The sequence below is a fragment of the Amblyraja radiata genome, chromosome X, assembly GCF_010909765.2.
Source record: "Amblyraja radiata isolate CabotCenter1 chromosome X, sAmbRad1.1.pri, whole genome shotgun sequence".
NCBI classification, from domain to species: domain Eukaryota; kingdom Metazoa; phylum Chordata; class Chondrichthyes; order Rajiformes; family Rajidae; genus Amblyraja; species Amblyraja radiata.
This window is the reverse complement of record NC_045999.1, coordinates 1546050-1570501: the sequence shown is the minus strand read 5'-3', so window position 1 is coordinate 1570501 and position 24452 is coordinate 1546050. Positions and strand designations below refer to the sequence as shown.

Genomic DNA, 24452 nt, shown 5'->3' with positions numbered 1-24452 from the left:
CCTACTCTTTGCTTCCTGTCTGCCAACCAATTTTCTATCCATGTCAGCACTCTACCCCCAATACCATGTGCCCTAATTTTGCCCACTAATCTCCTATGTGGGACCTTATCAAATGCTTTCTGAAAGTCCAGGTACCCTACATCCACTGGCTCTCCCTTGTCCGTTTTCCTAGTTACATCTTCAAAAAATTCCAGAAGATTAGTCAAGCATGATTTCCCCTTCGTAAATCCATGCTGATTCGGACCGATCCTGTTACTGCAATCCAAATGTTCGGCTATCTCATCTTTTATAAGTGACTCCAGCATCTTCCCCACCACCAATGTCAGGCTAACTGGTCTATAATTCCCTGTTTTCTCTCTCCCGCCTTTCTTAAAAAGTGGGATAACACTAGCTACCCTCCAATCCACAGGAACTGATCCTGAATCTATAGAACATTGAAAAATTATCACCAATGCATCCACAATTTCTAGAGCCACTTCCTTAAGTACCCTGGGATGCAGGCCATCAGGCCCTGGGGATTTATCAGCCTTCAGTCCCATCAGTCTATCCAACACCATTTCCTGCCTAGTGTGGATTTCCTTCAGTTCCTCTGTCACCCCAGATGGTTAGACAGGAGTTTGGAACAAGTATTGAACTAGTAATAGATGGCCATAGACATACAGCACAGAAACAGGCCCTTCGGCCCAACCCGCCCATGCTGACCAAGATGGCCAATTAGGCTAGTCACATTTGCCTGTGTTGGGCCCATATCCCTCTAAACCTTCCCTAAGATAGACACAAAATGCTGGGAGTAAAAGTGGAGGAAAAAGATGGGTGATGTTTTGGGTCGAGACCCTTCTTTAGAGTCTGTAGAAGGGTCTCATCCCAAAACATCACCCATCCATGTTCTCCAGAGATGCTGTTGAGTTACTCCAGCACTTTGTACGCTATTATGTATTAACCAGCATCTGCAGTTCCTTGTTTCTAAATCCAGTTCCAGAACCATCTTAAGCCAAAAGTTCAAAGAACACATAGAAACATAGAAACTTAGAAACATAGAAAATAGGTGCAGGAGGAGGCCATTCGGCCATTCGAGCCAGCACCGCAGGGCCTGGGCCGGATTTACGTTCATTTTAGGGCCTCGAGGTCTAGGGGGGCCTCGCAGAGCTGGATTTACCACTAGGCTTCATAGGCCGAAGCCTAGGGCCTCGAAATCTAGGGGGGGCCTCCGGTCAAGGCAGGACACCTGCCGTTCAACTCTGGGCGAGCCCCCCTCTCTCTATATATCTCTATGTCTCCATCTCCCCCCGCTATCCGTGTCCGGGCCGCCGGGTCTCCGCTCTCCGCTCGCTCCTCATCCGCCGGCACTGCACGGCAGGCCGCCTTGCACATGCGCGTTGCTGCGGCCTGCACCTCCCCCCCCTGCACATGCGCACAACCACGGCCCGCACATCATCGGCCGCCTTGCACATGCGCGTTGCTGCAGCCTGCACCTCCCCCCCCGTGCACATGCGCACAACCACGGCCCTCACATCATCGGCCGCCCTGCGCATGCGCACTAACCCGGCAACTGGTCGGCGCTGGGCACTTTCTCCCTCGCTTTGAATAGTGGGAGATTTGCCCGCCATTGCTGTCCGCTCGCTGCCTCGCCGCCAGCGCTGCAAATCAACGCAGAATCACTCCCTAACCCTGGATCTAGTAACTCCCTGGAGTAACTCTTGCTTCTGGTTTCCTGGTGCTCCATAAATATTCTAAATGGAATTTAAACTGGAGGTGGTAGAGGGCTGAACAATAACAGCCTATTGCATTTTATCTGTTTATTTATTGTGTATATATATGGCCTATGGTATGTAAACACACTGAACTTTTATCTCCTGTTCTGTATTATGTTCACATATTCTGTTATGCTGCAGCAAGCAAGAATTTCAATGTCCTATCTGGGACACATGACAATAAAACTCTCTTGATTCTTGACTTGGACTTAATCAAAAAAGGGTTCTTGGGGGGAAAAAGAGGTACCTTAAATTTAGTTGCGTCTGGTTGGTACCTATGGTAGGGTGAAGAATATTCCATGCTTTAATTGTGCGGGGGAACTCCATGGAGCAGCCAGCAACTCTGGATAGAAGAAATTGGGTGACGTTTCGGGTAGAGACCCTTCTTTAGACTCCCTCTGGTTTTAGTGTCTTTAGTTTAATTTAAAGATTCAGCATGGAAACAGGCTCTTCAGCCCACCGAGTCCACGCCGACCACTGATCACCCGTACACTAGTTCTTTCCCACACATTAGCGGAGTAAGTCAAGAGTCAAGAGTGTTTTATTCTCTCATGTCCCAGTTAGAACAATGAAATCCTTACTTGCAGCAGCACAACAGAATATGTAAACATAGTACTCTGTAAACAATGTTATAAACGAGAAAACAAAACGGTGTATATTTATATATGAATATATAACTATATAAATATATATGTGTGTGTGTGTGTGTGTGTATAATATATATTCCCACACACACAATTTTCCTCCTGGGATTAATAAAGTTCTATCGTATAGTATCGTGTGTGTAGGAAGGAACTGCAGATGCTGGTTTAAACTGAAGATAGGCACAAAAAGCTGGAGTAACTCAACAGGTCAGACAGAATCTCTGGACAAAAGGAAAATATAACGTTTTGGGTTGGGTCTGAAATAGGTTCCTGCATACCTTTGGAATGTGGAAGGAAACAAGAGCACCCGGAGAAAACCCATGTGATCAAAGGGAAAAGGAGCAAACTCCATACAGACAGCACCCATATTCAGGATCAATTCCGGATCTCTGGCACTTTTGGCAGCAACTTTATGGCCAATGTACAGTCACTAGTCATTGTCTCCAGTCATTAGTCGGTTCCATGCAGTGGACCAGATTTTTTTCTATTCGCACCCCCTTTAGGAGGAGGTTAAAATATATTAAGTTAATTGACTGCCCACGGTCAAGAGATACAAACTGTTTATTCCTTACCTGAAACTATTGACAACTGCTCGACGAAAATTTGGGGTTCCTCCAAACACCATTTCAAGCTTTAAAATAAATACATATATGAAGATTAATTTGAAATTGTTTAATAAATAAACAGCAAAACTATGAAATGTTAACCACACTAACATTTTGAGTGGCCATATCACCGACCATCATGTATTGCCTTTCTGCTGACTGGTTAGCACACAACAAAAGCTTTTCACTGTACCTCGGTACACGTGACAATAAACTGAACTTTTGTCAAAGGGCAAGCAAATCAGATTGGGAGCAGGGAGGAGAATTAAAGAGACATGTGACTTGACTTCCCTGCCACTTCCATTGCTTCAACCGTGAATATTCTAATATCTTATAATTTTATATATTATGATGCCTTCCCCAATGTGCCTTCCACAATGTGTTCCTACCCCGCAGGGAAGCTATGGACAGCATTCTTACCATTTTGTACAGAATGTGAATCGGTGATATTTTGGGTGGGGACAATCAGTCCAAAGAAGGGTCCCGATCTGAAACATCACCTCGTCATATCTTTTGGAGAGACTGCCTGCCCTGCTGTGTTACTCCTGCACTTTGTGTCATTCATCACTGTAGCATTTGCTCAGTCCTATACAAGTATCAGACTCATGGAACAGGGCAGGGAAGGTATGGTAAATAGTTGCGGCACCAACACCAAGCCTTGCGGCACTCCACTCGCCACTGCCTGCCAATCTGAAAAGGACCCGTTCACTCCTACTCTTTGCTTTCTGTCTGACAACCAATATTTTATCCATGTCAACACCCTACCCCCAATACCATGTGCTCTAATTTTAGTCACCAGTCTCCCGTGCAGGACATTATCAAAGGCTTTCTGAAAGTCTAGATACACCATATCCACTGTCTCCCCTTCATCCATTTTACTTGTCACATCCTCAAAAGATTCCAGAAGATTAGCCAAGCATGATTTTCCTTTCATAAATCCATGTTGACTTGGACTAATCCTTTTACTGCTATCCAAATACCCCATTATTACCTCTTTAATAATTGACCAGCATCTTTCCCCCCACCGAAGTCAGGCTAACTGGTCTGTAATTCCCCGTTTTCTCTCTCGCTCCGTTCTTGAAAAGTGGGATAACATTAGCTATCCTCCAATCCAAAGGAACTGATCCTGAATCTAATGAACATGGGAAAATGATCACCAATGCATCCACTATTTCTAGAGCCACCTCCCTGAGGACCCTGGGATGCAGACCATCAGGCCCAGGGGATTTATCATCCTTCAGTCCCATTAGCCTACCCAATACTATTTCACGCCTAATGAAATTTCATTTCAGTTCCTCTACTCCCTTAGATCCTCTGTCCTCCAGTACTTCTGGGAGATTGTTTGTGTCTTCCTTAGTGAACTCTTCCGCCATTTCCTTGTTCCCCATAATAATTTCACCCGTGTCTGCCTACATGGGACCCACATTTGACTTTTCTATTCTTTTCCCCTTAACATATCTAAAGAAGCTTTTACTGTCCTTCTTTATATTCCTGGCCAGCTTCCCCTCGTACTTCATCTATTCAGCCCGTATTGCCCGTTTTGTTTCCTTCTGTTGCCCTATGAAAGTTTCCCAATCCCCTGGCTTCCGGCTACTCTTTGCTGTGTTAGACATATTTTCTTTTAGTTTTATTCTATCTCTAACTTCACTTGTCAGCCACGGTTGCCTCCTACTCCCCTTAGAATCTTTCTTCCTTTTTGGAATGAAACAACCCTGCGTCTTCCGGATTATGCCCAGAAATTCCTGCCATTCCTGTTCCACTGTCATTCCTGCTAGGATCCCTTTCCAGTCTACCTTGGCCAGCTCCTCTCTCATGCCTTCATAGTCCCCTTTGTTCAACTGCATCATTGACACTTCCGATTTAACCTTCTCCTTCTCAAATTGCAGATTAAAACTAATCATATTATGATCACTACCTCCAAGCGGTTCCTTTACCTCTAGTTCTATTATCAAATCTGGTTCATTGGACAACACTAAATCCAGAATTGCCTTTTCTCTGATCGACTCCATTACAAGCTGCTCTAAGAATCCATCTCGGAGGCATTCTACAAACTCTCTTTCTTGGGGTCCTGAACCAACCTGATTTTCCCAGTCTATTGAAATCCCCCATCACCAGTTCTAACGTATCATTTCATAAAAAGAAATAGGATCAACGAGAGATTAATAAATAGATCAACAGAGAATAAGGGAACTTACCCCTCTAATAATATCCGCAGCCAAGGATTGGAATGCGGGAGAATTTCGATTACTTAAACTTGGATTAAATTCACCATCAATACTGAAAGAGAGCGGGACATTAACTACCCCCGGAGTTTGTGCGGTTGTAGTTGATTCAGTCGTACTGGAGGTTGTTGGTCCAGGTGTAGTTGGTGATTCAGTTACACCTGTGGTTGTTGTTTCAGGTGTAGTTGGTGATTCAGTTACACCTGTAGTTGTTGGTCCAGGTGTAGTTGGTGATTCTGTTGTACCTGTGGTTGTTAATTCAGGTGTAGTTGGTGATTCAGTTACACCTGTAGTTGTTGGTCCAGGTGTAGTTTGTGACGTAGTTGTACCTGTGGTTGTTGTTTCAGGTGTAGTTGGTGATTCAGTTACACCTGTGGTTGTTGGTCCAGGTGTAGTTGGTGATTCAGTTACACCTGTAGTTGTTGGTCCAGGTGTAGTTGGTGATTCAGTCGTACTGGAAGTTGGCAGTTCAGGTGTAGTTGGTGATTCTGTTGTACCTGTGGTTGTTAATTCAGGTGTAGTTGGTGATTCAGTTACACCTGTAGTTGTTGGTCCAGGTGTAGTTGGTGATTCAGTTACACCTGTAGTTGTTGGTCCAGGTGTAGTTGGTGATTCAGTCGTACTGGAAGTTGGCAGTTCAGGTGTAGTTGGTGATTCTGTTGTACCTGTGGTTGTTAATTCAGGTGTAGTTGGTGATTCAGTTACACCTGTAGTTGTTGGTCCAGGTGTAGTTGGTGATTCAGTTACACCTGTGGTTGTTGGTCCAGGTGTAGTTGGTGATTCAGTTACACCTGTGGTTGTAGACTCCAAATCGTTCAAAGTGGTACCTGGAGAAGATAAAATAGATAAATAAATATCTAGTAAAGCAGCTTAATATCATTATATTTTTAAGTATATTCTAATATCGTATACACATATATATATGTGTAATTATGCCTTCCGACTACTGAGCCTGACCCACTGTGTTCCTATCCCCCAGGGAATCTATGGACAGCATTCCCTCCATTTTGTCATGTTAATTTTCCTCATTATTCTGATACTTATCTTTTGGACGCCATTTCGACGAAGCACTTTAACTCCCCCACCCATTGCCACACTGGCCTTTCTGTCCTGGGCCTCCTCCATCCCAGCGCAAATTGGAGGAAGAGCATCTCATATTTCGCTTGGGCAGCTTACACCCCGGCGGTATGAACATTGACTTCTCCAACTTCAAGTACCCCTTGCTTTCCCTCTCTCTCCATAGAGCTAGTGTGAGCGGGTGATCGCTGGTCAGCATGGACTCTGTGGGCCGAAGGGCCTGTGGGCTGCACTAAATCTCTCCATCACCCTGTGACTTACTATAACAGAACATCAAAAATAGAAGGGTCTCGATCCGAAACGTTGCCAATTCCTTCTCTCCACAGATGCTGCCTCACCCGCTGAGTTTCTCCAGCATTTTGTGTCTACCTTTGATTTTACCAGCATCTGCAGTTCTTTCTTAAACGTATTACAATGCAAGATATTTTTAATTCATTCACAGGGTGAGAACATTATTAGCATTAAGGGGGAATGTGGGAGAAATTTCCTCGATGGAATCTTTATTTCGGACCCTTTCACCATTATGAATAACATTGATCAGCCAACTTCAACCTGCTAGTTAGTCAGAGAGTGATACAGTGTTGAAACAGGCCCTTCGGCACAACTTGCCCACACCAGCCAACATGCCTCATTTACTCTAGTCCCACCTGCCTGTGTTTGGTCCATATCCCTCCGCACCTGTCCTATCCACGTACATCAGTCTTTGCAACAATCAATCAGGTAGCTCTTGCGTTGTGAAAGTTGCAGCATGATTTATAACACTTACCACCAGAACTGATGGACGATCGAATAAGTGTGGCGTTTCCAAAATCTGTGCCGTTGTCTAAATTATCCGCCAATAGGCTCACCACTGCGGACTCAGTGGGCGGTGTGGCGGTGTTTTCGTACTCTAGGGTGCAATTTGTGATAATGGATCCATTCCTAGAAGAGATAAATTCACCTGATAATATCCAGTTTAGTTCATATCACATTCTGAGAGCTATGACATAGACTGAGGTACAAGGACCCCCAGATCCCGTTGTACTTCCCCTTTTCCCAACTTGACGCCATTTAGATAGTAATCTGCCGTCCTGTTTTTGCTACCAGAGTGGATAACCTCAAATTTATCCGCATTAAACTTCATCTGCCAGGCATCTGCCCACTCCCCCAACTTGTCCAAGTCACCCTGCATTCTCATAGCATCCTCTTCACAGTTCACACTGCCACCCAGCTTTGTGTCTTCCGCAAACTTGCTAGTGTTGCTACTAATTCACTCTTCCAAATCATTAATATATATGGTAAATAGTTGCGGCCCCAACACCGAGCCTTGCGGCACTCCACTCGCCACTGCCTGCCATTCTGAAAAGGACCCGTTCACTCCTACTCTTTGCTTCCTGTCTGCCAACCAATTTTCTATCCATGTCAGCACTCTACCCCCAATACCATGTGCCCTAATTTTGCCCACTAATCTCCTATGTGGGACCTTATCAAATGCTTTCTGAAAGTCCAGGTACACTACATCCACTGGCTCTCCCTTGTCCATTTTCCTAGTTACATCTTCAAAAAATTCCAGAAGATTAGTCAAGCATGATTTCCCCTTCGTAAATCCATCCTGATTCGGACCGATCCTGTTACTGCTATCCAAATGTTCGGCTATCTCATCTTTTATAATTGACTCCAGCATCTTCCCCACCACCAATGTCAGGCTAACTGGTCTATAATTCCCTGTTTTCTCTCTCCCGCCTTTCTTAAAAAGTGGGATAACACTAGCTACCCTCCAATCCACAGGAACTGATCCTGAATCTATAGAACATTGGAAAATTATCACCAATGCATCCACAATTTCTAGAGCCACTTCCTTAAGTACACTGGGATACAAACCTTCAGGCCCTGGGTATTTATCAGCCTTCAGTCCCATCAGTCTACCCAACACCAATTCCTGCCAAATGTGGATTTCCTTCAGTTCCTCTGTCACTCCAGATGGTTAGACAGGAGTTTGGAACAAGTATTGAACTAGTAATAGATGGCCATAGACATACAGCACAGAAACAGGCCCTTCGGCCCAACCCGCCCATGCTGACCAAGATGGCCAATTAGGCTAGTCACATTTGCCTGCGTTGGGCCTAAATCCCTCTAAACCTTCCCTAAGATAGACACAAAATGCTGGGAGTAAAAGTGGAGAAAAAATATGGGTGATGTTTTGGGTCGAGACCCTTCTTTAGAGTCTGTAGAAGGGTCTCATCCCAAAACATCACCCATCCATGTTCTCCAGAGATGCTGTTGAGTTACTCCAGCACCTTGTACGCTATTATGTATTAACCAGCATCTGCAGTTCATTGTTTCTAAATCCAGTTCCAGAACCATCTTAAGCCAAAAGTTCAAAGGACACATAGAAACATAGAAACTTAGAAACATAGGAAATAGGTGCAGGAGGAGGCCATTCGGCCATTCGAGCCAGCACCGCAGGGCCTGGGCCGGATTTACGTTCAGTTTAGGGCCTCGAGGTCTAGGGGGGCCTCGCAGAGCTGGATTTACCACTAGGCTTCATAGGCCGAAGCCTAGGGCCTCGAAATCTAGGGGGGGCCTCCGGTCAAGGCAGGACACCTGCCGTTCAACTCTGGGCGAGCCCCCCTCTCTCTATATATCTCTCTGTCTCCATCTCCCCCCGCTATCCGTGTCCGGGCCGCCGGGTCTCCGCTCTCCGCTCGCTCCTCATCCGCCGGCACTGCACGGCACGGCAGGCCGCCTTGCACATGCGCGTTGCTGCGGCCTGCACCTCCCCCCCCCCCGCACATGCGCACAACCACGGCCCGCACATCATCGGCCGCCTTGCACATGCGCGTTGCTGCGGCCTGCACCTCCCCCCCCCCTGCACATGCGCACAACCACGGCCCTCACATCATCGGCCGTCCTGCGCATGCGCACTAACCCGGCAACTGGTCGGTGCTGGGCACTTTCTCCCTCGCTTTGAATAGTGGGAGATTTGCCCGCCATTGCTGTCCGCTCGCTGCCTCGCCGCCAGCGCTGCAAATCAACGCAGAATCACTCCCTGACCCTGGATCTAGTAACTCCCTGGAGTAACTCTTGCTTCTGGTTTCCTGGTGCTCCATAAATATTCTAAATGGAATTTAAACTGGAGGTGGTAGAGGGCTGAACAATAACAGCCTATTGCATTTTATCTGTTTATTTATTGTGTATATATATGGCCTATAGTATATAAACACACTGAACTTTTATCTCCTGTTCTGTATTATGTTCACATATTCTGTTATGCTGCAGCAAGCAAGAATTTCATTGCCCTATCTGGGACACATGACAATAAAACTCTCTTGACTCTTGACGGACTTAATCAAAAAAGGGTTCTTGGGGGGAAAAAGAGGTACCTTAAATGTAGTTGCATCTGGTTGGTACCTATGGTAGGGTGAAGAATATTCCATGCTTTAATTGTGCGGGGGAACTCCATGGAGCAGCCAGCAACTCTGGATAGAAGAAATTGGGTGACGTTTCGGGTAGAGACCCTTCTTTAGACTCCCTCTGGTTTTAGTGTCTTTAGTTTAATTTAAAGATTCAGCGTGGAAACAGGCTCTTCAGCCCACCGAGTCCATGCCGACCACTGATCACCCGTACACTAGTTCTATCCCACACATTAGCGGAGTGAGTCAAGAGTGTTTTATTCTCTCATGTCCCAGTTAGAACAATGAAATCCTTACTTGCAGCAGCACAACAGAATATGTAAACATAGTACTCTGTAAACAATGCTATAAACGAGAAAACAAAACGGTGTATATTTATATATGAATATATAACTATATAAATATATATGTGTGTGTGTGTGTATAATATATATACCCACACACACACACACAATTTTCCTCCTGGGATTAATAAAGTTCTATCGTATAGTATCGTGTGTGTAGGAAGGAACTGCAGATGTTGGTTTAAACTGAAGATAGACACAAAAAGCTGGAGTAACTCAACAGGTCAGACAGAATCTCTGAACAAAAGGAAAATATTACGTTTTGGGTTGGGTCTGAAATAGGTTCCTGCATACCTTTGGAATGTGGAAGGAAACAAGAGCACCCGGAGAAAACCCATGTGATCAAAGGGAAAAGGAGCAAACTCCATACAGACAGCACCCATATTCAGGATCAATTCCGGGTCTCTGGCACTTTTGGCAGCAACTTTATGGCCAATGTACAGCCCCATAGTCTTGAACTTAATTAAAACGACAAGTGTGGCAAGGGGGGGTGACATGAAAAAGAAAGGAAGAGGCGGAGACCATGGGCTGTGCGAGAGCTGGGAATGGGAGGGGTAGGAGGGAGAAAGCAAGGGGCTACCTGAAATTAGAGAAGCCAATGTGCATAGTGCTGGGGTGTAAACTACCCAAGCAAATATGAGGTGCTGCTCCTCCAATATGCGGTGGGCCTCACTCTGGCCAAGGAGGAGGCCCAGGATAGAAAGGTCGGATTCGGAATGGGAAGGGGAGTTGAAGTGTTGAGTCACCGGGAGATCAGGTTGGTTATTGCAAACTGAATGGAGGTGTTGTGTGAAGTGATCGCCAAGCCTGCGCTTGGTCTCACCGAGGCTGATCACACGCTGAATATTCCAACCACATTTTTGTTTCGAAGTGGAAAGAAATAATAGAAACTGCATTCATTGCAACGTGTAAAAAGAGTTGAGATACTGTATTATAATTTTGCTGCATGTCATTGTGGCATATATCATGTCTTGATTGGTGAATATGTTTAGTTTGTGGCTTTATTTGAAGCAGAAATAATATGTGAATGCTTCATTGAGCATAATTCCGATTGGTTACTACGCACTTTGGCCAAGCACATTATCGCACGCGTCATGCAAACCGTCTTAAATGACCACCTAAACTGTCATTTGGCAACTTAAAAAGCTGCCAAGGTTGCCCGGCTGACAACAGAGAAAAAAAATTAAGTGAGAGCCCTGCAAGGTGTATAATACTTTTGACACTGTCATAGGCCTTTCTGACATATGCTGTCACAACACACTGTAGTCTCTAAACAACCCTTCAGTAATTTTCCTTGCCCTCCATTTCAGAATAATAGTGTGTTAAGCCAATAACTCGACACTAGCTGTGGCAATCAATAAATAAATAAATAAAGCACAGCTTTCCAGACCCTTATCTCATTGGCCACGCTCGGCTGCAAATCGGTGTCAATCAGGTGGACCATCTTCCTCTAGTCGTGGGGTTGGGGAATTGGGGGGGGGGGGCTCTCAAGTGGAACAGCTTAGGGCCTCTCTTCATCTAAATCTGGCCCTGGATACCATGAGGGGATAATTGGGTTTACTGGGATGAATGAATGAATAGGTTTATTGGCCAAGTATTCACATACAAGGAATTTGCCTTGGTGCTCCGCCCGCAAGTGACAACAGTTAGGAATGACACATAAAACATTAAACATTAATAATGAAACATTATCGATTAAACATGTGAATTAAATAAAATACCAGAGCAGAATACCAGGATGGACAACATAGTGGGCAAAATGGCCTGTTCTAGTGTGTAGGAAGGAACTTAAACCGAAGATAGACACAAAAAGCGGGAGTAACTCAGCGGGACAGGCAGCATCTCTGGAGAGAAGGAATGGGTGACGTTTCTGGTCGAGACCCTTCTTCAGACTGAAAGTCCTGTTCCTCTGTTGTACTCTGTTCTGGGGCATATTTTCTCTTATCAACCTCTGTGCTCTAACGGCAGGACTCCAGTCATTAGTCGGTTCCATGCAGTGGACCAGATTTTTTTCTATTCGCATCCCCTTTAGGAGGAGGTTAAAATATATTAAGTTAATTGACTGCCCACGGTCAAGAGATACAAACTGTTTATTCCTTACCTGAAACTATTGACAACTGCTCGACGAAAATTTGGGGCTCCTCCAAACACCATTTCAAGCTGTAAAATAAATACATATATGAAGATTAATTTGAAATCGTTTAATAAATAAACAGCAAAACTATGAAATGTTAACCACACTAACATTTTGAGTGGCCATATCACCGACCATCATGTATTGCCTTTCTGCTGACTGGTTAGCACACAACAAAAGCTTTTCACTGTACCTCGGTACACGTGACAATAAACTGAACTTTTGTCAAAGGGCAAGCAAATCAGATTGGGAGCAGGGAGGAGAATTAAAGAGACATGTGACTTGACTTCCCTGCCACTTCCATTGCTTCGACCGTGAATATTCTAATATCTTATAATGTTATATATCATCATGCCTTCTGACCACCGAGTCTTACCCAATGTGTTCCTACCCCGCAGGGAAGCTATGGACAGCATTCTCACCATTTTGTACAGAATGTGAATCGGTGATATTTTGGGTGGGGACAATCAGTCCAAAGAAGGGTCCCGATCTGAAACATCACCTCGTCATATCTTTTGGAGAGACTGCCTGCCCTGCTGTGTTACTCCTGCACTTTGTGTCATTCATCACTGTAGCATTTGCTCAGTCCTATACAAGTATCAGACTCATGGAACAGGGCAGGGAAGGTATGGTAAATAGTTGCGGCCCCAACACCAAGCCTTGCGGCACTCCACTCGCCACTGCCTGCCAATCTGAAAAGGACCCGTTCACTCCTACTCTTTGCTTTCTGTCTGACAACCAATTTTTTATCCATGTCAACACCCTACCCCCAATACCATGTGCTCTAATTTTAGTCACCAGTCTCCCATGCAGGACCTTATCAAAGGCTTTCTGAAAGTCTAGATACACCATATCCACTGTCTCCCCTTCATCCATTTTACTTGTCACATCCTCAAAAAATTCCAGAAGATTAGTCAAGCATGATTTTCCTTTCATAAATCCATGCTGACTTGGACTAATCCTTTTACTGCTATCCAAATACCCCATTATTACCTCTTTAATAATTGACTTCAGGATCTTTCCCCCCACCGAAGTCAGGCTAACTGGTCTATAATTCCCTGTTTTCTCTCTCGCTCCGTTCTTGAAAAGTGGGATAACATTAGCTATCCTCCAATCCACAGGAACTGATCCTGAATCTAATGAACATGGGAAAATGATCACCAATGCATCCACTATTTCTAGAGCCACCTCCCTGAGGACCCTGGGATGCATACAATCAGGCCCAGGGGATTTATCATCCTTCAGTCCCATTAGCCTACCCAATACTATTTCACGCCTAATGAAATTTTATTTCAGTTCCTCTACTCCCTTAGATCCTCTGTCCTCCAGTACTTCTGGGAGATTGTTTGTGTCTTCCTTAGTGAACTCTTCCGCCATTTCCTTATTCCCCATAATAATTTCACCCGTGTCTGCCTACATGGGACCCACATTTGACTTTTCTATTCTTTTCCCCTTAACATATCTAAAGAAGCTTTTACTGTCCTTCTTTATATTCCTGGCCAGCTTCCCCTCGTACTTCATCTATTCAGCCCGTATTGCCCGTTTTGTTTCCTTCTGTTGCCCTATGAAAGTTTCCCAATCCTCTGGCTTCCGGCTACTCTTTGCTGTGTTATACATATTTTCTTTTAGTTTTATTCTATCTCTAACTTCACTTGTCAGCCACAGTTGCCTCCTACTCCCCTTAGAATCTTTCTTCCTTTTTGGAATGAAACGATCCTGCGTCTTCCGCATTATGCCCAGAAATTCCTGCCATTCCTGTTCCACTGTCATTCCTGCTAGGATCCCTTTCCAGTCTACCTTGGCCAGCTCCCCTCTCATGCCTTCATAGACCCCTTTGTTCAACTGCATCACTGACACTTCCGATTTAACCTTCTCCTTCTCAAATTGCAGATTAAAACTAATCATATTATGATCACTACCTCCAAGCATTTCCTTTACCTCTAGTTCTATTATCAAATCTGGTTCAATGGACAACACTAAATCTAGAATTGCCTTTTCTCTGGTCGGCTCCATTACAAGCTGCTCTAAGAATCCATCTCGGAGGCATTCTACAAACTCTCTCTCTTGGGGTCTTGAACCAACCTGATTTTCCCAGTCTACCTGCATATTGAAATCCCCCATCACCAGTTCTAACGTATCATTTCATAAAAAGAAATAGGATCAACGAGAGATTAATAAATAGATCAACAGAGAATAAGGGAACTTACCCCTCTAATAACATCGGTAGCCAAGGATTGGAATTCTTGAGAATTTCGATTACTTAATCTTGGATCAAATTCACCACCAATACTGAAAGAGAGCTGGACATTAACTACCCCCGGAGTTTGTGCGGTTGTAGTTGATTCAGTCGTACTGGAGGTTGTTGGTCCAGGTGTAGTTGGTGATTCAGTTACACCTGTAGTTGTTGGTTCAGGTGTAGTTGGTGATTCAGTTACACCTGTAGTTGGTCCAGGTGTAGTTGGTGGTTCAGTTACACCTGTAGATGTTAGTCCATGTGTAGTTTGTGACGTAGTTGTACCTGTGGTTGTTGTTTCAGGTGTAGTTGGTGATTCAGTTACAACTGTAGTTGTTGGTTCAGGTGTAGTTGGTGATTCTGTTGTACTGGCAGTTGTTGGTCCAGGTGTAGTTGGTGATTCAGTTACACCTGTAGTTGTTGGTTCAGGTGTAGTTGGTGATTCAGTTACACCTGTAGTTGTTGGTTCAGGTGTAGTTGGTGATTCTGTTGTACTGGCAGTTGTTGGTCCAGGTGTAGTTGGTGATTCAGTTACACCTGTAGTTGTTGGTCCAGGTGTAGTTGGTGATTCAGTTGTAACAGTTGTTGTTGGTTCAGGTGTAGTTGATGATGTAGTTGTACCTGTGGTTGTTGTTTCAGGTGTAGTTGGTGATTCTGGTACACCTGTAGTTGTTGGTTCAGGTGTAGTTGGTGATTCTGTTGTACTGGCAGTTGTTGGTCCAGGTGTAGTTGGTGCTTCAGTTACAACTGTAGTTGTTGGCCCAGGTGTAGTTGGTGATTCAATTACACCTGTAGTTGTTGGTCCAGGTGTCGTTGTTGGTCCAGGTGTAGTTGCTGATGCAGTTACACCTGTAGTTGTTGATCCAGGTGTAGTTGGTGATTCTGTTGTATTAGTTGTTGTTGGTGCAGGTGTAGTTGGTGATTCTGTTGTATCAGTTGTTGTTGGTCCAGGTGTAGTTGGTGATTCTGTTGTATCAGTTGTTGTTGCTCCAGATGTATTATTTTGTGCTGCTGCCTGTAGTGTGGTGGAACCTGCTGGTGCAATGTTGATTGAAGAAAACAACATTAGTATTGTAATTTTTGTCTTGTTGGAAGTTAATTTTAATCTTCCCTCTGACATTAATGCTTGCATCATCCCAAGACCCACAACTTCTCCTCTATTTGTGTCCTGAGGTTCAGTTTCCGTACCTTCATCTCCTTTTGAGACAGATATCTGAGTATTATTCAGGTGCTACTGGGACTCTGGACTCCAGCAGTATGCCACACATTAAGGGGCTGTCCCACCGTACGAGCTAATTCAAGAGTTCTCCTGAGTTTCCTCTGATGCGAACTCGGAGATTTATGGTAATGGCCGCTCGTCGGTACTCGGGGCTCTCGTGGACATTTTTCAACGTGTTGAGAAATCTTCACGAGTCTTACCGCGTTTCCCGAGTACCTGCCGTTAGCGTTACAAGCCGCTAAGAGACGTCCCGAGCTCCGACATATCCGCTACGTACATTCTACGTGCTTACCCCCACGAGTTTAATTTTTAGTTTAAACTCAGGTGAGCTCTTGAATTAGCTCGTACAGTGGGACAGCCCCTTAAAGCTTGGGTACCAGGCTTGCATTACTGCAACTCTGTTTCTTTGGCATATCTGCCTTTGGTGCAGTTACATTAGACACTTGTTTCCGGCACGGTGGCGCAACGGTAGAGTTGCTGCCTTACAGCCTTTACAGCGCCGGAGAGCCAGGTTCGATCCCAAATTCGGGAAGTATTTGTGAAGAGTTTGTACCTTATCCCCGTGACCAGCGTGGGTTTTCGCCGAGATCTTCGGTTTCCTCCCACACTCCAAAGACGTACAGGTTTGTAGGTTAATTGGCTTGGTGTAAATGTAAATTGTCCCTTAGTGTGTGTAGTATAGTGTTGGTGTGCGGTGATCGCTGGCTGGTACAGACTCGGTGGGCCGAAGGGCCTGTTTTCTCTAAAACTGTGCAGATGTAGGCAGGAGTTTGTGTCCCTCATGTTGGATGGGTTCTGGTGGGATATTTGTGGCTTTGCGCGACTACTCCTGCACTCTTAAATGACTGCGCAGACACCATAATATTGTGAGGAATTTGGATTATATCAGCAACTGGCTGGGTTGATGGTAGGGATTGAACAGAGGAAGGTTTTTGTAAGGAGCTTATGATGTAAATGCCCATCCATTAAGAAGGACATTACCAAACCGGGTGTGCCCTTAACGGACAAAGTTGGCATGGTGGAATAGTGAGGAAAATCACTGCCTTAGTATACATGTAGACTGGGTCCAATCTTGACCTCGGCCGCTGTCTCTGTGGAGTTTGCACGTTCTCCCCCCCCCCCCCCCCTCTCCCCTCACCCCCACATCCAAATCCGTGCAAGTTGGTCAATTAATTGGCCACTTTAAATTGTGGAAGTGAATGGCTGAAGCCATGGTGTAGCGAATGGAAATGTTAGAGATTAAATAAAGTAAGATGAGTGTAGGCGGGTGGTCGACTTGTCGGGCTGTGGAAGCTCTCCACATCCATTGTCGGTGGAAGAGAGGTCATATTGGGGTCCGTAAGGGGACAGTGGGGGGGGGGGGGGGATTTGGGAATGAAGCACAATGGATTTCCTTTCAGTCTGAAGAAGGGTCTCGACCCGAAACGTCACCCATTCCTTCTCTCCAGAGATGATGCTGCCTGTCCCGCTGAGTTACTCCAGCATTTTGTGTCTATCTTCGGTTTAAACCATCGCCTGCAGTTCCCTCCAACACATGAAGATACCACCCAATTCCCGCGTCCCAGCCCATTAGATTTGGTGAGATTTATTAATGTCACGTGAACTGAGGTGCAATGAAAAGCTTTGTTGATGTTTGCTACCAATCAAATCAGATCATACTGCATTAATATACAATCAGGCCAAACTCATCCATTAGGGAGAGCACATGGAAAGAGTGCAGAATATAGTAGGTTTGGACCAGCTATTTGCAGGGAATTGGTTTAGTTTAGTGTCGTTCAGTTTAGAGATACAGCATGGAAACAGACCCTTCAGCCCATCGAGTTCACGCCGACCATCGCACTAGTTCCATGTTATCGCACTCTCCCACCCACTCCCAACATACAAGGGGGCAATTTAACTGACGCCAGTTAACCTACAAACCCGAGCGTCTTTGGGGTGTGGGAGGAAACCATAGGACCTGGAGGAAAGCCACGGGAGAAAACATGCAAACACCCTACAGATAGCACCCGAGGTCAGAATTGAATGTGGGTCTCAGGCGCTGTGATGTAGCAACTCTTCCACTTGCTCCCTTTATATCATCCTTATATGAGACCCCAGTTTCTATCCCAATCAGCTTACATTAGTTTCATTATAACCCGCAGGGTAAGTCTAATAGACTTTCGTGCACATTTACTGAGATGTGTAGAATGTTTCACGTACCTATAATTAACAGTAACAAGAGATAATGAGGGTGCCCCATGGCGTAGTCACGCTGTAACTCAGCGAGATTCTGAAAAAAAGCAAAGAAACAATCTTATTAGCATTTGATCATTTATCTTTTGATTGATGGAGTCATACAGTCACACAGCATGGAAATAGGCCCTTCGGCCCAACATGCCCATGCTAACCAATCTTATTTTCAATTTTGAAGCACTCGTATACATGCCTGTTACTCAACCCGAAACGTCGCCTACTGCTTTTCTCCATAGATGCTGCCTCACCCGCTGAATTCTTTCCAGCATTTTGTGTCTAGTGTCTGTTTACAACTGGCACGATCAGGCTGAAGAAAAGTCCCGACCCAAACGTTGTCTGTCCATTCCCTGATCTGTTGAGTTCCTCCAGTATTTTGTGTTTTGCTGAGAATTCCAGCATTTGCAATTCAATCTCTCTCCAGTTTCTTAGCATTTGATAATTTATCTTTTGATTGATGGACTCACACAGCATGGAAACAGGCCCTTCGGCCCAACATGCTCATGCTAACCAAGATGCTCATCTACACTAGTTCCACCTTGTGCATGTTTGGCCCATAAACTAAAATTTAGAAGATTGAGGGGGGATCTTATAGAAACGTACAAAATTCTTAAGGGGTTGGACAGGTTAGATGTAGGAAGATTGTTCCCGATGTTGGGGAAGTCCAGAACAAGGGGTCACAGTTTAAGGATAAGGACCGAGATGAGAAAAACTTTTTTCACACAGAGAGTGGTGAATCTGTGGAATTCTCTGCCACAGAAGGTAGTTGAGGCCACAGTTCATTGGCTATATTTAAGAGGGAGTTAGATGTGGCCCTTGTGGCTAAAGGGATCAGGGGGTATGGAGAGAAGGCAGGTACAGGATACTGAGTTGATCATAGGATACTCAGCCATGATCACATTGAACGGCAGTGCAGGCTCGAAGGGCTGAATGGCCTGCTCCTGCACCTATTTTTTTTTCTAAACCTCTCCTATCTCTCTGACTCCCTCTCATCTGACTCTCAGTCTGAAGAATGCTCTCGACCTGAAACGTCACCCATTCCTTCCCTCCAGAGATGCTGCCTGTCCCGCTGAGTTACACCAGCTTTTTGTGTCTACCTTCAATCGTAAGCATGCAGCAACAACAGGAATGCTCATCAACATATCAATTACACCTTAGCGACAATTACATTTGAGAGCACTGACCACTAAATATTTGCATTAGCGCAGCAGGATATTTTTTGAGGGGCAGGTGGTTGGAACAAAGGTCAGAGATAAGAACCATAGGTGTGAGACAGGTTTGAGGAGTTACAGGTTGTGAGGGCAAAGGGAGGAACATTGTGGGGAGGTGGGAGGGGATGGGAAGAAATAGGTGGTGGTCTTTCTCAACTGTATTCCCTCCTGCTATGCAGGGGAAGGGTGTGCTACACCTTGTGGTAATTCCCATCTTCATGGCCTATTGATGGGGTTCCACTTGATGGTTGCTCCCTTTGTTCATAAGGTCATACGTTCCAGGAGCAGAATTAGTCCATTCGGCCCATCAAGTCTACTCCGTCATCCAATCATGGCTGATCTATCTTTCCCTCTCCCCTGCCTTCTCCCATTATATTCTGTATTCATGCCTACTATGTTCTGTTGTGCTGAAGCAAAGCAAGAATTTGGGACACACGACAATAAACTCTCTTGAATCTTGAAAACCTTTACTAATCAAGAACAATCTCCACCATAAAAATATCCATTGACTTGGCCTCCACAGCCGTCTGTGGCGATGAATTCCACAGATTCACCGCCCTCTGACTGAAGAAATGCCTCCTGCTTTGCTGCCTTGAGCATTGATTTCTCTTCAATGCTTAATATTGGAGGGCATGAAAACTGTTTGGAGAGACAGTGTAGAAACAGGCCCTTCGGCCCACCGGGTCTGCACTGACCAGCGATCCCCGCACACTAACACTATCCTACGCACACTAGGGACAATTTACAATTATACCAAGCCATTTAACATACAGACCTGGCCTTCTTAACAAGAGGATTTCAGTACAGGAGTAAAGAGGTTCTTCTGCAGTTGTATAGGGCTCTGGTGAGGCCACATCTGGAGTATTGTGTACAGTTTTGGTCTCCTAATTTGAGGAAGGACATCCTTGTGATTGAGGCAGTGCAGCGTAGGTTCACGAGATTGATTCCTGGGATGGCGGGACTGTCATATGAGGAAAGGTTGGAAAGACTAGGCTTGTATTCACTGGAGTTTAGAAGGATGAGGGGGAGTCTTATAGAAGCATATAAAATTATATAAGGACTGGACAAGCTAGATGCAGGAAAAATGTTCCCAATGTTGGGCGAGTCCAGTACCAGGGGCCACAGTCTTAGAATAAAGGGGAGGCCATTTAAGACTGAGGTGAGAAAATACTTTTTCACCCAGAGAGTTGTGATTTTGTGGAATTCCCTGCCACAGAGGGCAGTGGAGGCCAAATCACTGGATGTATTTAAGAGAGAGTTAGATAGAGCTCTAGGGGCTGGTGGAGTCAAGGGATATGGGGCGAAGGCAGGCACGGGTTATTGATCGGGGACGATCAGCCATGATCACAATGAATGGCGGTGCTGGCTTGTAGGGCCGAATGGCCTCCTTCTGCACCTATTTTCTATGTTTCTATGTTTCTGGAGTGTGGGGGGGAAACTGAAGATCTCGGAGAAAACCCACGGGATTTATTGTCACGTGTACCGAGGTACAGTGAAAAGCTTTTTGTTGCGTGCTAACCAGTCAGCAGAAAGGCAAAACATGATTACAATCGAGCCGTCTACAGTGTATCGATACACAGTGTAAGGGAATAACATTTAGTGCAAGGTAAAGCCAGCAAAGTCCGATCAGGGATAGTCCGAGGGTCACCAAAGAGGTAGATACTGCTCTCTGGTTGTGGTAGGATGGTTCAGTTGCCTGATAACAGCTGGGAAGAAACTAATGTAAAACCAACTTGTGGTTTGATTGAAAAAAAAACAAATGCTGGAATTATCAAATATTTCTGTGTTTAGAAGATAGAACACAGAAGAGTACAGCACAGGAACAGGCCCTTCGGCCCACGATCCTGGTGAACTTCTACCGCTGCACCATCGAGAGCATCCTTACCAACTGCATCACAGTATGGTATGGCAACTGCTCTGTCTCCGACCGGAAGGCATTGCAGAGGGTGGTGAAAATTGCCCAACGCATCACCGGTTCCTCGCTCCCCTCCATTGAGTCTGTCCAAAGCAAGCGTTGTCTGCGGAGGGCGCTCAGCATCGCCAAGGACTGCTCTCACCCCAACCATGGACTATTTACCCTCCTACGGGAGGCGCTACAGGTCTCTCCGTTGCCGGACCAGCAGGTCCAGGAACAGCTTCTTCCCGGCGGCTGTCACTCTACTCAACAACGTACCTCGGTGACTGCCAATCACCCCCCCCCCCCCCCCCCCCCCGGACACTCCTCCCACAGGAAAAACACTATGTCTGTATATATGCTAATGTAAATATTTATTCAAATCATATGCTATGTCGCTCTTCCAGGGAGATGCTAAATGCATTTCGTTGTCTCTGTACTGTACACGGACAATGACAATGAAAGTTGAATCTGAATCTGAATGTCTGTGCCGAACATGATGCCAACGCCAATTCTTATCTGTCTACACACAATCCACATCCACCATTCCCTGCATTTCCATGTGCCGATCCAAAAATCTCTTAAACGCCACTATCGTATCTGCATCCACCACCACCACCCTTGGCAGCACGTTCCAGGCACCCACCACCCTCTGTGTAAAAAAAAAGGTTCCCCGCACATCTCACTTTAAACTTTGTCCCTCCCACCTGGTGCCCTCTAGTGTCTGCTATTTCCACCCTGGGAAACAGTTTCTGACTGCGAGCCGATCTCTGCCTCTCGTGATTTTACATACTTCTATTAGTCCACCCTGAACGTCTGGTGTTTGAGAGAAAATAATCCAGGTTTGCCTGACCTCTCCCTGTAGCTAACATCCCAAATCCAACATTTAAAGATTTTTATTGCAGCTTGATGGAATGGACAGATAATTCAGTGTGGTTTTCTTGGGGGGAAATGTCAACTTTCCCCTAGCCCCAAAACGTAAGAACTGGCCAAGATGTGGATCATACTGATTTAATACAGAACACCATCGGAAATAGGGTCTGTTGGCACAGAGGCTCCTTAACTTTAAACAGTGTCTGGGGAGCAAGGAAGGCTTGATTCCAATTTTGTCATGTGATTTTTGTACCATCTCAAATCAAAAATATTGCAGACGCCGCAAATTTAGTTAGAATAGTTCTGGAGATACTTAGAAGGTCAGCCAGCATCTGAGGGGAAGGAGTATTGAGTGCAGGTTTGGTCCCCTAATTTGAGGAAAGACATTCTTGCTATTGAGGGAGTGCAGCGTAGGTTTACAAGGTTAGTTCCCGGGATGGCGGGACTGTCATATGCTGAGAGAATGGAGCGGCTGGGCTTGTACACTCTGGAGTTTAGAAGGATGAGAGGGTATCTTATTGAAACATATAAGGGTTTGGACACGCTAGAGGCAGGAAACATGTTCCTGATGTTGGGGGAGTCCAGAACCGGGGGCCACAGTTTAAGAATAAGGGGTAAGCCATTTAGAACAGAGACAAGGAAACACTTTTTCTCACAGAGAGTTGTGAGTCTGTGGAATTCTCTGTCTCAGAGGGCGGTGGAGGCAGGTTCTCTGGATACTTTCAAGAGAGAGCTAGATAGGGCTCTTGAAGATAGCGGAGTCAGGGGATATGGGGAGAAGGCAGGAACGGGTACTGATTGGGGATGATCAGCCATGATCACATTGAATGGCGGTGCTGGCTCGAACGGCCGAATGACCTACTCCTGCTCCTACTCCTGCTCCTATTGTCTATTGTCTATTGAAATAGGGTTAACACTTTGAGTAGATGATGCTTCTAGGGAGATAAGAAAAGGGGAATGTGTGAAACTTTAAATGGCACAGAATGCTGGAGTAACTCAGCGGGTCAGGCAGCATCTGCGGAGAACGGATAGGCGACATCTCGGGTCGACACCCTTACTCCACTGATATTTCTGTGGCAAATACTGTAATATGTGGAGAAACAAGCAACTGTAGTTGCTGTTTTACCAAGGAAAGATGCAAAATACTGGAGTAACTCAGCAGGTCAGGCAGCATCCCTGGAGAACATGGATTGGTGATGTTTCGCGTCGGGACCCTTCTTCAGACTGATTCAGTACTTTGTGTCCTATTTTTTTGTAAACCAGAATCTACAATTGCTGAGAAAGACACTAAGTTCAGCTCCTTGGATTTCTGCTCCACTGCGAAATCTCACACTGAGTTACTACAGTACCTGGTGTCCTGTTCCTCCCCCACCCCCCACCCCGCCAGTCTGCAGAAGGGTCCCCGACCCGAGATGTCGTCACCTATCCATGTTCTCCAGGGATACTGTCTGACCCACTGAGTTACTCCAGCATTTTCTGTAACTCCCAAATAACCTATTACAGTTTTCCTCATAAATGCCGTGGACGGCGCTGGCTTTTGATGATCGAGACTACAATCACAAGTTTGTGAATTGAAATTCACACCTGCACTGAATCTCCCTTCAATGGGAATGTTCGGCTGCATTTGTAACAGGTGTTATAGACCTGAATTTTTAAAAGTTATTACTGCATTAGAAATTCAACTTAATTTTCTTCACAACAAAATTCCTTTTCATCTCAGATCAAAGATAATTTATTGCTATGACCTGCTTTAGTTCATTTGGGAGTTGTTCTTTCTTATATTCTATACCTAGATACCTTGCGTTTCAAGGCTGCAATAGTTTCACAATAGGGATCCATTATATTGAACATATAAATACAACAACACAGTAAACTGGTTCACAAATCATTCATATCAATAAATTAAATGAACACAGATTTGCTTTTAGGACCCCTTAAATTCTGACAATCATTTTCCACTGACCACACATACCCAAATTAAAAAATACCATGCAGATAATTAAACAGGTATTCAATTCTGATCTTCGCCACATGTATGCATATCAAAATTTATAAACAGATAACCATCAAAAAGACTTTTAGCCTGATAGAATAATATAGAAAATAACCACAGAATTACCTCTCGTTGAAATAAACTTTCGATACTTAATCCTTTCTCAAATTCGAACGTTGATTGAAGAAGTACTTCGGGATTGTTAGCTGGGGCAGGTTATCTCCCCGTCTGGTACCTGCTCCTTCTGATCCACATCGGTTATGATTTTTGGTGATATAGTAACAGGTTCCTTATGTGACAATGGGAGGTGTCGTGTTTCGTGGTATCATGACGCTTTTCTCTCTGCCTTTTCTCCTTGAGGCCCTCAAGCAATGAGGCTGACAAAGACTGGTGGAATTCCAGTTGAACTGGTCCCACCACTCCTTCAGGTGGGTTGACTGCATTTTTCTCGTCCTCGCTAATCTTAAAAGATACCATTTTCTCTGTCATCTTGTTTGGGTTCCATCGTTGAGTCAGGCAGCACGGAAACAGGCCCTTCGGCCCAGGTGCCCCATGCCAACCTAAATGTCCCATCTACAATAGTCCCACCTGCCCACGTTTTCCCCATATCGCTCCAAAACTCTCCCACCTG

At 45.1% G+C, this 24452-nt stretch overlaps 1 protein-coding gene and 1 long non-coding RNA gene across 8 annotated transcripts in view; one reads left to right on the top strand and one right to left on the bottom strand.

Annotated features, from left to right (window-relative positions):
- The window catches only part of LOC116968265, a 33071-nt gene extending 18012 nt beyond the window's left edge, over nt 1–15059 (top strand). For 5 of the 6 annotated variants that reach the window (XR_004410439.1, XR_004410440.1, XR_004410437.1 and 2 more), the window contains one exon: nt 14958–15011. This is a non-coding gene — a long non-coding RNA (uncharacterized LOC116968265). Of the gene's footprint in view, nt 1–14522; nt 14541–14747; nt 14790–14957 lie in introns of those variants that run through there. The other variant, XR_004410435.1, reaches the window with a different exon arrangement.
- The window catches only part of LOC116968264 (mucin-2-like), a 77192-nt gene extending 53097 nt beyond the window's left edge, over nt 1–24095 (bottom strand). The window contains exons 1-9 of one of the 2 annotated variants that reach the window (XM_033014965.1): nt 23948–24095; nt 17821–17890; nt 15372–15434; nt 14856–14999; nt 14565–14645; nt 5510–5551; nt 5426–5467; nt 5196–5383; nt 2968–3026 (exon numbers count right to left, since the gene is read on the bottom strand). In XM_033014965.1, the coding sequence (XP_032870856.1) occupies nt 2968–3026; nt 5196–5383; nt 5426–5467; nt 5510–5551; nt 14565–14645; nt 14856–14999; nt 15372–15434; nt 17821–17860 (659 nt within the window). In that variant the 5' untranslated portion in view covers nt 17861–17890; nt 23948–24095. Of the gene's footprint in view, nt 1–2967; nt 3027–5195; nt 5384–5425; nt 5468–5509; nt 5552–14564; nt 14646–14855; nt 15192–15251; nt 15280–15371; nt 15435–17820; nt 17891–23947 lie in introns of those variants that run through there. The other variant, XR_004410434.1, reaches the window with a different exon arrangement.
- Nucleotides 24096–24452: the final 357 nt, after the last annotated feature.